Source organism: Melanotaenia boesemani, chromosome 3 (genome assembly GCF_017639745.1).
Source record: "Melanotaenia boesemani isolate fMelBoe1 chromosome 3, fMelBoe1.pri, whole genome shotgun sequence".
Lineage (NCBI taxonomy): Eukaryota > Metazoa > Chordata > Actinopteri > Atheriniformes > Melanotaeniidae > Melanotaenia > Melanotaenia boesemani.
This window is the reverse complement of record NC_055684.1, coordinates 2,905,316-2,919,357: the sequence shown is the minus strand read 5'-3', so window position 1 is coordinate 2,919,357 and position 14,042 is coordinate 2,905,316. Positions and strand designations below refer to the sequence as shown.

General features: G+C 40.1%; 1 protein-coding gene, 1 long non-coding RNA gene and 1 other non-coding gene across 3 annotated transcripts; 2 read left to right on the top strand and 1 right to left on the bottom strand.

Annotated features, from left to right (window-relative positions):
* The first annotated feature begins 589 nt into the window (after positions 1-589).
* Positions 590-4,505, top strand: LOC121636375. The gene is made up of 5 exons (XM_041979844.1): positions 590-676; positions 1,668-1,758; positions 3,494-3,688; positions 3,782-3,991; positions 4,369-4,505. The coding sequence occupies exons 1-5, from the start codon at positions 656-658 to the stop codon at positions 4,503-4,505; spliced, it is 654 nt and encodes a 217-aa protein (XP_041835778.1). The 5' UTR covers positions 590-655.
* A 453-nt stretch (positions 4,506-4,958) lies between these two features.
* Positions 4,959-6,810, top strand: LOC121637473. The gene is made up of 3 exons (XR_006009851.1): positions 4,959-4,994; positions 5,094-5,262; positions 6,754-6,810. It is a non-coding gene; the product is annotated as an uncharacterized LOC121637473 (long non-coding RNA).
* A 3,834-nt stretch (positions 6,811-10,644) lies between these two features.
* LOC121637580 lies at positions 10,645-10,763 on the bottom strand. The gene has a single exon (XR_006009891.1). It is a non-coding gene; the product is annotated as a 5S ribosomal RNA (ribosomal RNA).
* Positions 10,764-14,042: the final 3,279 nt, after the last annotated feature.

Here is a 14,042-nt window from a genome sequence, read left to right as displayed (position 1 = left end):
ATTAGATATGATTAGATATGAGATATTATGAGATGAGCTGCAATTTTCTGTCTCTGAACCTGTGCATCAAAGATGAGTATTTCTGTTATGTATTTGTTTAGTTGTAAAATCATGCAATCATGAAGGTAGGTTCTGAACCAATTTAGAACTGACAAGCCAACCCACCTTTCAAACCTTTCCAGTAAGATGTGGTCAACAATGGGCCTGATGCATAACTGTGAGAAGAATGAATTTGTCTGACCATTGTTTTTACTGCTATTTCTGGATCACCTTAACTTGAATAAATAAACCAGCCATTTCAAAGAAATATTGATGAATCATAACTATAATGCAGATGTTGAAAACAAACATTAAATACTTTATAAATGGATTTAGGCAGATTTAACAGACAATCTCATTATTTTTTCCCCTCTCATCAGTAAAACAATATACACATTCTAAATACTTGATAAAACGTTTGAAATAATACTTGTTTAAAGCTGAAATTTTGATCTGGTGACACTTCGTGAATCTGGTTTAGTTTTGAAAGGACTGAGCGCAACTGCCCCTCCCCCACCCATGCAGCGCAGTCTTCAGGTAAAGTCGCGAGGCAAACTCTTCATGAACTTCAGCTGCTTCAGCAAGAACGGACGGACGTGTCGAGTCGACTTTGTGCATGCTCAGCGTGGCGAAAACGGTGGGTAACGTAAAACCTTGCAGCTTATTATCATGTGGAATTGTATGTTTGGTGACTGAGTAAATATTGAAACACTGGTTTTACCACGCACACTTTGTGCTGGTCAGTAACTTTAAGGTTAGCATCAATTCAAACTAGCTAAAAACAGCGCGGCTACTCGTGGTGTCTGCATGTAAATTATATTTGACGCATACACAGTTGTTGGTGTAATGTAAAATGTCAAAGGTCTTTTCATGCCGCTTCTGTAGCCTTTCCTTAAAATCAGTCAAAGGTTATGTAGATCACCAAATACTACATAGACATGAAGCTAATGGCCAGTTCCCATGTTGTGTTGCTGACTGCAAACGTGTGTTTTTCAAGTACAGTGCTTTTAAAACGCATTGTTATAGACACCATAAGAATCCTTCTGTGCCAGAATTGGAAATTATGCAAGGACCATATACATGTGAGAACACAAGTTGTCAGAAACAGTGCATAGATCTTAAAGACCTTCTTGCACATCTCAGATCCCACCTTTCCAAAAGTGAGTTGGTAATTTGTCCATTTGCTAAATGTGGCAAAATATTCAAAGTAAGGTCTTCATTAACTTCACATATATCCAGGACCCACAAACATGCAGCAGCAGGTGAAGTATCTGCTGCATGTTCTGTAGAAGTGGGTAGTGCAGCATCTGATGTGATGGAGAGTGGCACAGCTGGAACTGTTACTGAATCTGTGGATATGCCAGATGATATTGATTTGACGGACTTGTACACAAAAAATCTCTGTATGTTTTACATGAAACTGCATGCAAAATACCTCATTCCTTCATCCACTATACAGATGATTGTTGAAGAGATAAATGCCTTGCATGATATTTGCAGTCAGCACACAAAAAAGCAATTCAAAGAGGTACTTAAAGCCAGAACAAATCTCTCTGACTCTGACGTTGATGAAGCTCTGAGTAGTTTGACGGATTTGCATTCTTCATGCAGTACACCTCTCTCCACAGAATATTCCAGGAAGCAGTTTTTCCTCAAAAACTTCAGCTACGTGCACCCACAATCTATTCATCTCGGGACAGATGACAACAGAACTGACAGGTATGTACAGTACATCCCTCTCAAAGAAACCCTGAAAGCTATGCTAAAAGACCCCGTTGTATGGCAAGAATGTGTGAAGTGTCAAAATGTCCCTCCTCCTGGGGTGTTGACTGATGTGTGTGATGGATCGGTGTTCAAGACAAATGCTCTGTGTATGCAACCAGGTATAAATTTAAAGCTAATTTTATACCAGGATGCTTTTGAGGTAGTCAACCCTCTTGGTTCAGCAAAGAAAAAGCACAAGATAGTAGGGGTGTACTTTACACTTGCAAACTTTGAGCCATTCTATCGGTCAAGTGTTGATCAGCTGCAGCTCTTACTTTTGTGCACAGAGCAAGATTTCAAATACTTTGGACATGAAAGAGTGTTTTCAAAAATGCTTTCAGACTTGAGAGAGCTGGAGGATAATGGGCTTGTCACTTCTTCAGGTCATACTGTACAAGCAACAGTCTTGTGCATTGTTGGTGACAATTTGGGATCCCACTGCATTGGAGGTTTTACTGAAAATTTCAGTTCCTCCTCTCACTGTTGTAGGTACTGCTTGATACCCAGAGAGGAAATGGACAAGTTGAATGTCAAGTTTCCAGAAAGAACTGTTGAGAGTTACAAAGAGGCAGTGCAGCTACTACAAGACAATGAGACATCAACTGTAAATGGAGTAAAGTTTGACTCTCTTTTCAATGGTCTTAAGTATTTTCATGTGTGTCAGCCAGGCCTTCCGCCATGCATAGGCCATGACATATTTGACGGAGTAGTTGCCTATGACCTATCCATTTACATTCAGTACTTTGTGAAGGTAAAGAAATGGATGACTTACCAGCAGCTCAACCGGCATATCAAACAGTTCAAGTACCTGGGTTCTGATGCTAGCTCCGCTCCTTCGGAAGTCAGTGAACGTGGTATTAAGATTGGTGGGCAGGCAGCTGAGAATTGGTGTTTGCTGAGACTTCTTCCCATCATTATTGGGGACAAAATCAAAGACACCCAGGACCAGGTCTGGCAGCTAGTTATAATGCTAAAAGAAGTGGTTGAGTTGGTCTGTGCACCCAAGATATCTGCTGGCCAAGTCAGTTTCCTTCAGGTCCACATACATGAATATCTTGAAACAAGGAAGCATCTCTTTCCCTCAGAAAAACTTAAACCAAAGCACCACTATCTCCTCCACTACCCATCACTGATCATGAAGCTTGGCCCACTCATTCGCCTGTGGACAATGAGGTTTGAGAGCAAGCATTCATATTTTAAACGATGTGTGAGGAGGACACAAAACTTTAAGCATGTTTGTAAATCTCTTGCGAACAACCACCAGTTACTGTAGTCCTACATGAACTCCAGCTCCTTCTTTCCTCCTGCAATTCAAGTGAAAGATTCTACCCCTTACCATGCTGAGTTGTACAGCAGTAAGGTACGCCATGCTGTTGAAGAGAGCTTGGTCACACCTGAATTTGTATCCACAGAAGTGCTCTTTCGGGGAACTTTCTATAGAAAGGGCTCCTTTCTATGCCTTAAAAATTCTGAATCTGTGGAATTTGGTCAACTTGAGCTCATACTGATGACAGAAAACAAAGATGTGTATTTTCTTGTGACACCACACACATCATTTTACATGCCAGAGTATGGGCTTCATAAAGTTGGGGAACCAGCAAGTGATATGCTTTGCATCAGTGCTGAAGCATAGTGTTTTGGATCTGTAGATCTGTTTTCATTTTAATCATCATTTATTCCCCCCTTTTAGACATGGATGACATAGCCACTCTAGTTAAAGAAGCTCTACCAATGTGTAGCACGCCAGCTACACTGCAACCCATTATCGATGTCCTCCAAGACCTTGGGGTGGAAACTGTTGATGATATGAAGCTTGTCCAGTTAAATGACCTTGCAGGTGTGCTCAGACCCATTCAAGCAAGGAAGCTTATTGCACATGTTAAAAGTAAGTGAGGTTCAATCTGTAATATGAGCATATTGCCACCAGTGCCACTGTGTGTCTACTATTAATTATTATGTATGTTTTTGTGCTTTTTAGACATCTTCTCAGCTAGGAGTGATTCAGCTTCAAGCTGCTCAAACATGGAGGAGGGTTTTACAAGCACACCCTGCCCAAGCCCAATACCCTCTTCTTCTCAAAGTTCATTTGGGAGCCCAGGCGCACCACAAACACCCCAAACAGAAACACTCAGGATCACTTCAAGCCCCGGCATACCCTCTACTTCTCAAAGCACCTTTAGAAGCCCTGGTACACCTCAAACTCAAGAAACACCATTTCAAACCTCGCCTGGAGGATGCTTCTCCCCTTCATCTGGTAGTGAATGCTCTAGTCCCACTAGACAACTGGTCAGTGACTGGCACTACAATTTTCAAGTCCCTTGGAACATGCTGCCAGCTGTTGTAAGGAAGAAATTAGCCAATCAGGAACGGCCCACAGCTACGGAAAGGAGGGAAGTGATTCGCATTATTACAGCTGAAATTATTGCCACTTGCAAGTCACCAGCGAAGAAGCACTTGAGTGAAATCGCACAGAAGATGGTCCTAGAATATCCAAGCTCTTTGAAAGACATCATAGAAGGTGAAGTTGTTGAAAGCGGATATGATTCTCTAACAAAACAACTTCAGTGCAAGTTGATAACTACAAGAGAAGTGAGATGCTGGGTAAGAAGAGGATTGTCCCAGATGACATCAGCACTGTACCAGGAAGAAGAAGCAACGGAAAGACTCCTATGGCTGTATTACGTGGGAATCTGGACCTGTGAATGTGGAAGCACAGATGAAGAAGAAAAAAGACATGCGAAAAATGTTTATAGAAAATGAGAGGAATGAAAGACAAGTAGAACAATTGATCTCAGACACCTTCATATCTCAGAGAAATGACATTATTTCTGGTAAGGACACCCGGGTCCTTACTGAAGAATGGCCTCTCCTCTTCTCACTTGTTGGCATGAAGGCACACTTCAAACTCTTGACTGGTGTCCACATCAATGAGAGATTTGAGGAGGCCATGGCCACAAAATTGGCCAGAGTCCTTGAATATTTTCAGTCTCGTCCACTGGAAAAATCAAGTGTAGCTGCAAAACAGAGAGCAGAGATCCAAGCTGGAGGCGGACCCTGTGGGGCGGTATTGATGCTACTTTCACACTTCAAAGAGGATCTTGCAAGAATGTTCCACATGGTCGACAGAACATGCATCGCTGTGGAGGTTGAGACCGAACACCTGCCACCCACCCCATGCATTGTTGTACGTGGTAAGTGAGAGGCAATAGAATGTGTGTGCTCTGCATGAAAATAGAAACGTTTAAATGGATGGATTTACTTATGACTCTTTTTTTTTTTTTTTTTCACAGGAGAGAGTCCATTGTCTGCAACAACTTTCATGGTGGCAGCGGACCAGGAGGTGATTATGGATAACTTGAAGAGCTTCACTGACGCACTGGTTTGCATGTTCATGTGTTTTTACATCTTCAATATGCGCTACCCAGTGGAACTCGGGGCCACAATGGAGTTTCTTCAGAGGTAAATGTTCTTGAATATTCATACACACATACACATGTATTCGTAATATAACTCCTCTGTAGGTTAAAGGGATAGTTAGGATCTTTTGAACAGGGGTTATATGAGCTACATAATGCATAGTCAGTTGGTAGCTGTTAGTATGACCACAGTGTGCAGTAACATGCACCTATGCTTGCATTAACACTCAGCAATGTAATTCTGTGGATGGGCTCAGTAGTAACATGTTTTAGCTGCCTAAAAAGGACCCCTAAGAAATCAATATTTTAGTTTATCAGCTTACTGGGCTGATGTCATGACCAGAAGATCCTGGGAATCTTGGTGCATGGATCTAAGAGGCTCCCTGATACGCAAATACTGAGCCTAAAAAAATGATTGATTGAGAAAAACGTATTAAAAACCATGTTAAATAATATAAAAGAGTCAAAAGGGACCAGACTGATTATAATCAGAGCAGCTGGTCAAATAAATGAGATTTAGATCATTTTTGGCAAACAATCACTTTTTCACTGATCTTTTTTGTCTGTATAGTGTAAGATTGTGTCGGTCTCGATACATCAGAGACTGATTGAAGCACTATAACTGTTGTTCTTATAAGATATTAAAGGGAGCTGACTTTTCTTTTGTTTAATTTTATGCTTCATCAGACACCACCATGCTGCAGCTGAAATAAGGCACACATCCCATAAGAAAATATAATCAATAGATAGATTTATTGTAAAACATTAATGTAATGATAGTCATATGCCCTAATGATGAGCTGTGATTTTATAAGAATAAAGGGAGATCATCTGTTTAAAGTAGAGGTCTACCAATAGTGGACCAAAATAACACTCACTGCCAGCCTTTTCCAGAGCAGAGCGCTCCATATCACCAGTGTTTGAACACTTTCACATATTTTTGAAGAGCCACAGATCATTATGTGCTACTTCTATGTAAACACCGAAACTACCAAATGAGAGCTTAGACTCTCTTCTTTCATCAGAAAAAACTGTTTCTAGTTTTTTCCGTTCTTCAGTAATCTGCAGTAGAACTTGGGGTAGTTCAAGCAAAAATGCTTTTTTTTTTTTTTTTACGAAAAAGCTGAGAAAACTAGCTTTTTGTGCAACAATGCACTTCAAGTGTAAAAGTGAGTTTGTTGGCAATATTTGTTACTTTAGTGACACCTCGAACATCTTACTTCTATCTCGAACATGTTTACTTCTATGAAACAACAAAAACAACACTGAGGATAGAGTTTTGGTGGCAAAATAATGTCTTCACCAGCTACATAAGCAACAGCAAGGTTGTTTCACATCATCATGTTTAACAAAAATGTCTGTCTTTCTATTGATCTGTCCCTCTTTTTTTCCCCTCCCGGCAACCAATACCTGTTAGCCCCCAAACATCCTGTGTATCTTTTATTTGAGATTGATTAGATTGTTGTGAATTTTTAGTTAATATTGTGTTGCTTTCTAACAGTGTTTGTATTTTTTACCACTCCTATTTGTCCAGGTGCATCTTTAAGATCAATCCTGACAAGGGCTCCAAAGTAGAGCGCCAGGAAAAGAAGAAGAATGTTGCAGTGAACCCCAAAGTGCTGAGCCTTATCAACCGCATTGCAGAGTTTGAATGGAGTACTTAATGGGCAAGTTGCTTATGGTCACTTTGCATGTATTAAAGGTGTTGTGTGTAGACAGTGTGTTCTATGAGGGGCCGTATAGGCCATAATATATTCTCACACTCATACATGCATACATTCTTACTCTCACATACATATAATCTTTTCTCACATACATATATTCTCACTCCCACATATATATTCTTACTCTGACACACATATATTCTCACATACATATATTCTAACTCTCATACATACATTCTCACTCTCACATACATTTATTCTTAAGCTTGTTACATACTCCATAAGAAGCGAGAAATTTGTTCTTGTTCTCAAGGCCGCAAGAGCGAGAAAAAAGTTCTTTCTTGGCAGGGCATGTCATACTCCGCGAGAAGCTGCATGCGAGACGGGGCGGGGATTACTGCGGGGGGGCTTGTCTATGTGCAACGAGCCAGTTGACCTGGTTATTTTTTATTTTACGTGAAAATTGGTCAGTGACACTGCAAGACGGTGCACGTGGCAGAATCTGCATCTTTATGTACCTTGTGTTTGAAACATTTTTGTACTTTCTCACCACCTCGATCAGCTGTTAATTAAAGCTGTTCATTCATCCTTTATTTCCTCTGCTCCCGCTGTGAAGCCCTCCTGATTTTGTCACTACTGTCCACAATAAAGCCACAACCTCTGGATGCAGAATAGGAAACGTGAACGCATCAGTCTTTTCCCCCACTACGAACTAGTGTGTGCAGAATGAGACATGCATGGGAGGGGTTTTTAGTTCCAGTTCTCATCCAAGAATATATCTATTTGAGAGTAAGAATGTATGTATGTATGTATGTATGAGTGTGTGAATATATTGTGGCCTATACAGCCCCTCATAGTGTTCAGTGCCGTGTCTGCATTGCTGAAAGTCTCTGTTTTTATTACAGCGTCATGTTGGGGTGAGAGCAGTCACACAGCCAGTGTGAGCAGAACATCATGTAGAGATTCGGAGTTTCGCCTTCTTTTTCCACAAGTCCACTGTTCTCAGTGGAAATCTACATAGTTCAAATTTTTCAGTGTTTTTAAATATGTAGAATAGGTCAATAGGTAAGGATGGGAATCAAGAAATTGTTTCAAAAGTGTGAGCAGAATTTCATCTAGAGATTCAGAGTTTTAATATCTTTTTCCACGAGTGCACTGTTCTCAGCAGAAATGGTCAGTTCTGCTGTTTCAGCATTTTTAATATGCACAATATGTCAGACAAGAAAAAATAACACCTGCTGTATGATGTTAAAGTTATTTCAGATTTAATAATAAAAATGCTATAAAAGTGCAGCTTGTCTCATTTTTCCTGTTCTGTTGTTGCAGATGATATCTTCTGAAGAAACACGGTGGCACAGTAGTGCAGCTCACCTCACAGCTAGAAGGTCCTGGGTTCAATTCCTGCCGGGGACGCTATGGGTGCTGGGGTGTGTTTGCTCCTCCACATCATCAGCATCCACAGCCTGGGTGGGGTTGGCTAAAGGGCCTTCTCTGTGGAGTTTGTATGTTCTCCCTGTGTTCCTTTGTGTAAGTGAACTCCTCTCAAAGAGGGAGAGCAATGCCCAGTACTGTAACTTAGAAGGAGCACAGGGTGATGAAAAATGGGGAAATACTTGAAATTGCACCTTATCAGAGTTCTTAGCGGGGGGCTTTTAATTTGAAAGTAGCAACCGTTAGTTTGCACCATGATCATCTCCTGTCCTGATGTTTCCTGGTTTTAAAACTCCTCGGCTGTGGGTCACACAACAGTGCAGGTCATCCATTCAGCAGTGGAGGCGGAAATAAGTGTTCCCTCTGAGGCGGCAAATCGGCGGACCAAAACAGGGCTCCAATTTGCCACCTTCTGTCTAAAACCACGGACTGAGCCGCGAAAAGGACGGGCAGATTGGAGGCTTGGTGCTCAGTGTAAAAACGGCAAGTGCTCTCAGAATTAATGAATGAAGAATTTTTTATTAGTGTCCTGTCAAGTCCCTATAGGCTCACATGACAACATAGAATAAAAAAATCCAAGACCAAGAGGGTTTTTCAAATACTTTCCAGCGACAAGTCCAGATTTATGAAGAAAAAAGGAAACTTGTATGTTAAATCTTAAGGTTTTCACCAGTAATGGCGGCTTCAAAAGTAATCTCATACTTTTTGGAAAATACATATTTTTTTTACAGTCGTTTTCAGTCAATTACTATTATGTATGTTTACCCTTCAAAAAAACACGATTAATTCCCTAAAACTTTAAGGCAACACTTTGAATGACTGCTTATTTCTGTAATGAAAATTTGAATATGAACATGTTAAATTGACTATGATAATATATTAATAATGTAAAAATATATTATGGTCTCTTTTATGGGTAAATCTTAAAACTACTGCTAATATCTTCTAATACATGTAATGTCTTATTGAAAACGGTAATGAACCTGTAAAAAAAAATGCAACATTACATTGGAATGTACTAACAATACCAGGTAACAATTTAAATTCTCCCAATATCTCCAAATCTACAGGCATTTTATGTTATTAAAAATACATGTATGTAAAAATACATGTAAGAATTAATTGTTTATGTAAAATGACATTACGTAAAGTGCACTTTTTGTAAATTGATACGTTTTGAATGGTCTTTATACAGTAATGTGTAGTAAATTACTTTTTTGTCTGTAAAAATACTACTTATTGCCTCTAAAAATACATAAAATTACCTTAATGATGCATACGTAATGACCTGTAATTTTGTCGAAAACCCCGAAGATTTCTGGAATTTTACATATTTCTTCATTTTTATTATTATTAGGAAAGATCTGTGAAATTACATCACATTTTATGTAAAATTACATTTGAATATGAAAAATATGTTGAATTACCTTTTAAAAACATAATAAAAATGTAATATCATATTATGGTTAATTACTTGTAATTCTAAAGGTACGTCTTTAAATTACTGCAACATCTGTTAATTTACAGTTTTTACATTGTCTTATGGAAAATGGTAATAAACCTGTAAAAAAAATACAGAATCTTTATGTAAAAGTACAGGTAAAGATGTACAAATACAATAAATCGTCATTAAAAAACATAATATTAATGTAATCTTACATTATGGTTGATTAACTGTAATTTTAAATATAAAATCTAAAATTACTGAAAATATCTGTAAATCTGCTAGCATTCTATTGTTTTATTGAAATACAGGAAAAATCTGTTAAAATTTACAGAACATTTCCTGTAAAATTACATTTTTTTTTACAGTGTGATTTCACACTTGCATCTTGGTTTCGCCTTTATGATGTCATACTCATCTGTGTATGATCTTTGTGGCACCTTTTTTGATGTGAAAGTATCTTTGTGATGTCATAGTTTGATCAGCGTATGATCTTTGTGCCATCTCTACGGTACCACATTAGTCTGCGATTTTTTTTTTTTCATTTTTATTTTTTTGTGTGTGCTCATTGATCTTTGTTCCACCTTTATGTCATATTCATCTGTGTGATGTCACCTTTTGATCTGTGTATGTTCTTTGCACCAGCTACTGTGTGATGTCACTGTTTGATCTATTGTGAACTGTAAGCTTTTTAACTGAGCTCAGGAATTTTCCTCCCTATTAGTCCAAGTAGATTTCCTAGTTGGTTGACATGAAAGAAAGGCTGACTGTTTGTACTTTGTTTGTGTATTATGAATGATGAATGAATCAATTTAAAGATAAGTGTAGTGTTTAATTGTTTGTTGGAACAGCTGCGCTCTCCTCAGTTTGTAGAGATGGGTGCAAATGCTTACAGCACCTGGTATTCCCAGGCGGTCTCCCACCCAAGTACTGACCAGGCCTGACCATGCTTAGCTTCCGAGATCAGACGAGATCGGGCGTGTTCAGGGAGGTATGGCCATAAGCGAGAGAGCCAGGCCTAGACAGGCGTTTTTATACTCTATGTGCACTCACCATCTTTTTCTACTGTTTGGAAACAGCAGTAAAGTAGAGGTCCTCCGTCCTGCTCTTCCAGGGCCAGGTTCCTGCAGATTTTTAACATTTTTTAGAAAGGTTTCCCTTGGGCAACACACCTGATTGAGATGCTGTTGTTGTGAGCCAGGTGTGTTGCTTGCCAAGTGGGATTGAGCAGCCCATGTTGATCCGTCAGCTTTCTCTCCACTCGTGAAAGTGCGTCTCTCAGACTGGGTGGCTGCAAACAAAGAAGCAGACGTTTGTTCCTTGCTTGTATATTTGTAGTGAAGCTGGACACGCAGTAAGATACATGCAGATTTATAGCGTGTGAGCATGTTTTTATACTACTCCCACTGACTCCAGGTTCCTGATCTGAATTTCACATTCATCGTAGAAATATCTCAGTGTCTTGACATTAGAGGATTTCTTTACATGAGTGAGATTCAGGACCTATGACACGTAGGATATTTACAATAAGATCCTTCTTTCCAATTCGGTATGCTAGCTGCAGCATCATAATTAACAAGAATTAGAGCATATTTAACTTGTCTGTTAATAAAAAATAAATTCTTTACTAATGAATCATGTTGAAATTAATTACTCCATCCCTTTAAAACATTTAACTTCTCCATAAATTAGGAAATATTTATTTATCAAAACTAGTTTAAAACATTTCTTCTTCAAATAAGTCACAACACTATAGCCAAGGATCACAGATCAAATTTTATTTCAATACCTAATTGGTGAGCAATAGTCAAATATGTTTGGTTGTGACCCCTATACAACTAAACAAGACAGAATTATTGATCACTGATTTTTTTTAATCCTCAGGTACATTACTATGATCCAGTCTTCAACTGGATTCCTAGAAACTAAACTGCAGTTTTTGGACATGCCCAGTTTGGTAAGTTTGCTTGTTTTCCTGCTAGTGCATTATTTCATGACCTATTTTCCAATATCCTTAAACCTAATTGCAAAGATTTACATCTGTTAAAATAGACTGACATTTAATCTGCTGTGCCCATTTAAAGTTACATGTTTTTTCATTGTCAGATGAAAAAAAGAATTGTCCATGTGCTGTTGATAAACCTGCTCCTGCCAGCCAATGCTGTCTGAGATCTGCAGTAACACAGAATTGGATTTTCTGGATTTTGTGGCAGTAAGTAGTCAGTTAAGTTTGAATTGCATTTACTCGGAAAAGAATATGTTTCAGCCCCACTTCAGAATCACTTTACGAAAATGCCTATTTTTTGCTCTCCTGTCTTTAAGCTGGAACGAGGATGACATCACTTTGCTGTAATCCTGCAGCGTCATTCATGACCCAGCAACCCCAGCTGATATACATTTGTGATCTGAGGAGGTGATCCTTGTTGCAGTCTGTCCTGCCAGTCCTCCAGCACTCCCCTGATTCTCCACACCTGTCCCTGATCCCAGCTCTCCAATCCACCCAACCTGTCACACCTGTTCCTCATTGTCTCACTAGTCCTTATGTACTCCAGCACCACAGTCCCTCCCTGTCGGACCATGACCACGTACCCTGGACTCACTCCCCTGCTAGATTCCTCACCGCTGCATTGGAAACTGTATGTTTGTCATCAGTAATAGCTGTTCCAGAATAAACCTGTGAAACCTTCCTTTGTGTTCCTGGAGTCCATACGTAACAATCATGGTCATCACAAGTGCTTTAAACCAGTGGTTTCCAACCTGGGGTCCGCAAAGTGCAAGGGGGTCCCTGAAGCTTTGAACATTAGAGCCATTGTGATTAATGTCCACAAACTGTCTCTATTTTAAGGAAAAAAGTAGGGTTATATGTTATTCATTTAACTTTGGCTTTATCAAAGGACAGGACTCAACCAGAATACATGATTTATGGTGAGAATCTCACTTTCAAAAGCCTAAAACCAAGCATGTTCTCAGCACAGGGTGGAGCAGGGGGTCCACAGCATTTTAGTAAATGCATGAAGGGGGTCCCTGAGGAAAAAAGGTTGGAAACCACTGCTTTAGACAATGGCCTGATGTCTGCTGTGGACAAGCTTTTCAAACTGACCTGGGTTTGTAACTTGCTGCAAGTTAAATGTTCACCTGTCCAAAATGTGGACAGTGAATATTGATGGAGGTGAAAAACCTAATTTGGCATTTCCTTGAAACACACAGCTTATAGATGGACAGAATGAAAATCAGTTGTATCCAGAATGGCTGCCCAAGGAAAGATCCTAACCTAAACTCATTTTTAAAACACATCCATGGAGCTCTTTCCACATCGCCAACAAATACCATTTGATTCAGTCCATCTACTCGTCATGTATCCAGCAATGTAGCAGAAACTGAGAGTTTAACTAGCAGATGTATCACTGTCTTGTTATTGTGGGCTCAGTGAATTGTACGTATTTAAGCCTGAGGTGCAGCACGTCATTTCACATCTGGGATGTTTTCTGCATTGTAGATCTGTTTTGACCTTTCAGTGCAACTGTTGAGTGTTTGAGAAATGAGCCAGGCTGAGCTTCTTCAAACAGCTGAGAGAAACAGACAAATGGCAGACCGGCGCAGGACCCCGGCCCCGACATACACTCCAGGTCAGAAAGTCTGGTTGTCGTCTAAGAACATTCCCTTGCGGACTGAATCTCGAAAATTGTCTCCCAGGTATCTCAGACCCTTTGAGAGTTTGGAGCTCATAAATCCCACCGTGGTCAAACTTCAGTTGCCGGCTTCTATGAAGGTCCATCCATTGTTTGTTTCCTTCAGTCCTTTGGACCCTCCTTCCAGCCCCCGGGGTTGTGGGTGGTGGTCATTCTGCCTTCTCTGTTTGCAGTTTGTTGGCGGTCCGTGGTCGGGGCCTGCAATACCCGGTGGACTGGACGGGTTATGGTCCTGAAGAACAGTTCTGGGTTTCCCGGTCCTTCATCCAGGATGATGGCCTCATCTCATTGGGTCGCCGGGGGGGCTCCCCTCGAAAGGGGGTAGTGCTGTCACGAATCCCCGAGCTCTGTTGTGTGTTCCTCCTCCCCTTTCCCTTGTGTGGATTGTGCTGTCTTCCCGTGGTGTGTGTACAGGAGGCATGTCCTGTGGTTAAGCAGCACAGCTGAGTGCAATCAGACTTACTGCACCTCACCTGCTTATAAGCTCCAGGCTGATCTTCATTCAACGCTGGGTCGTTGCTACATTATGTGGTACACTGGCTTCAAGTAAATTCATGTTCTTGTTAGCTCTTCATGTCCCTAACCTTCCTGCTCT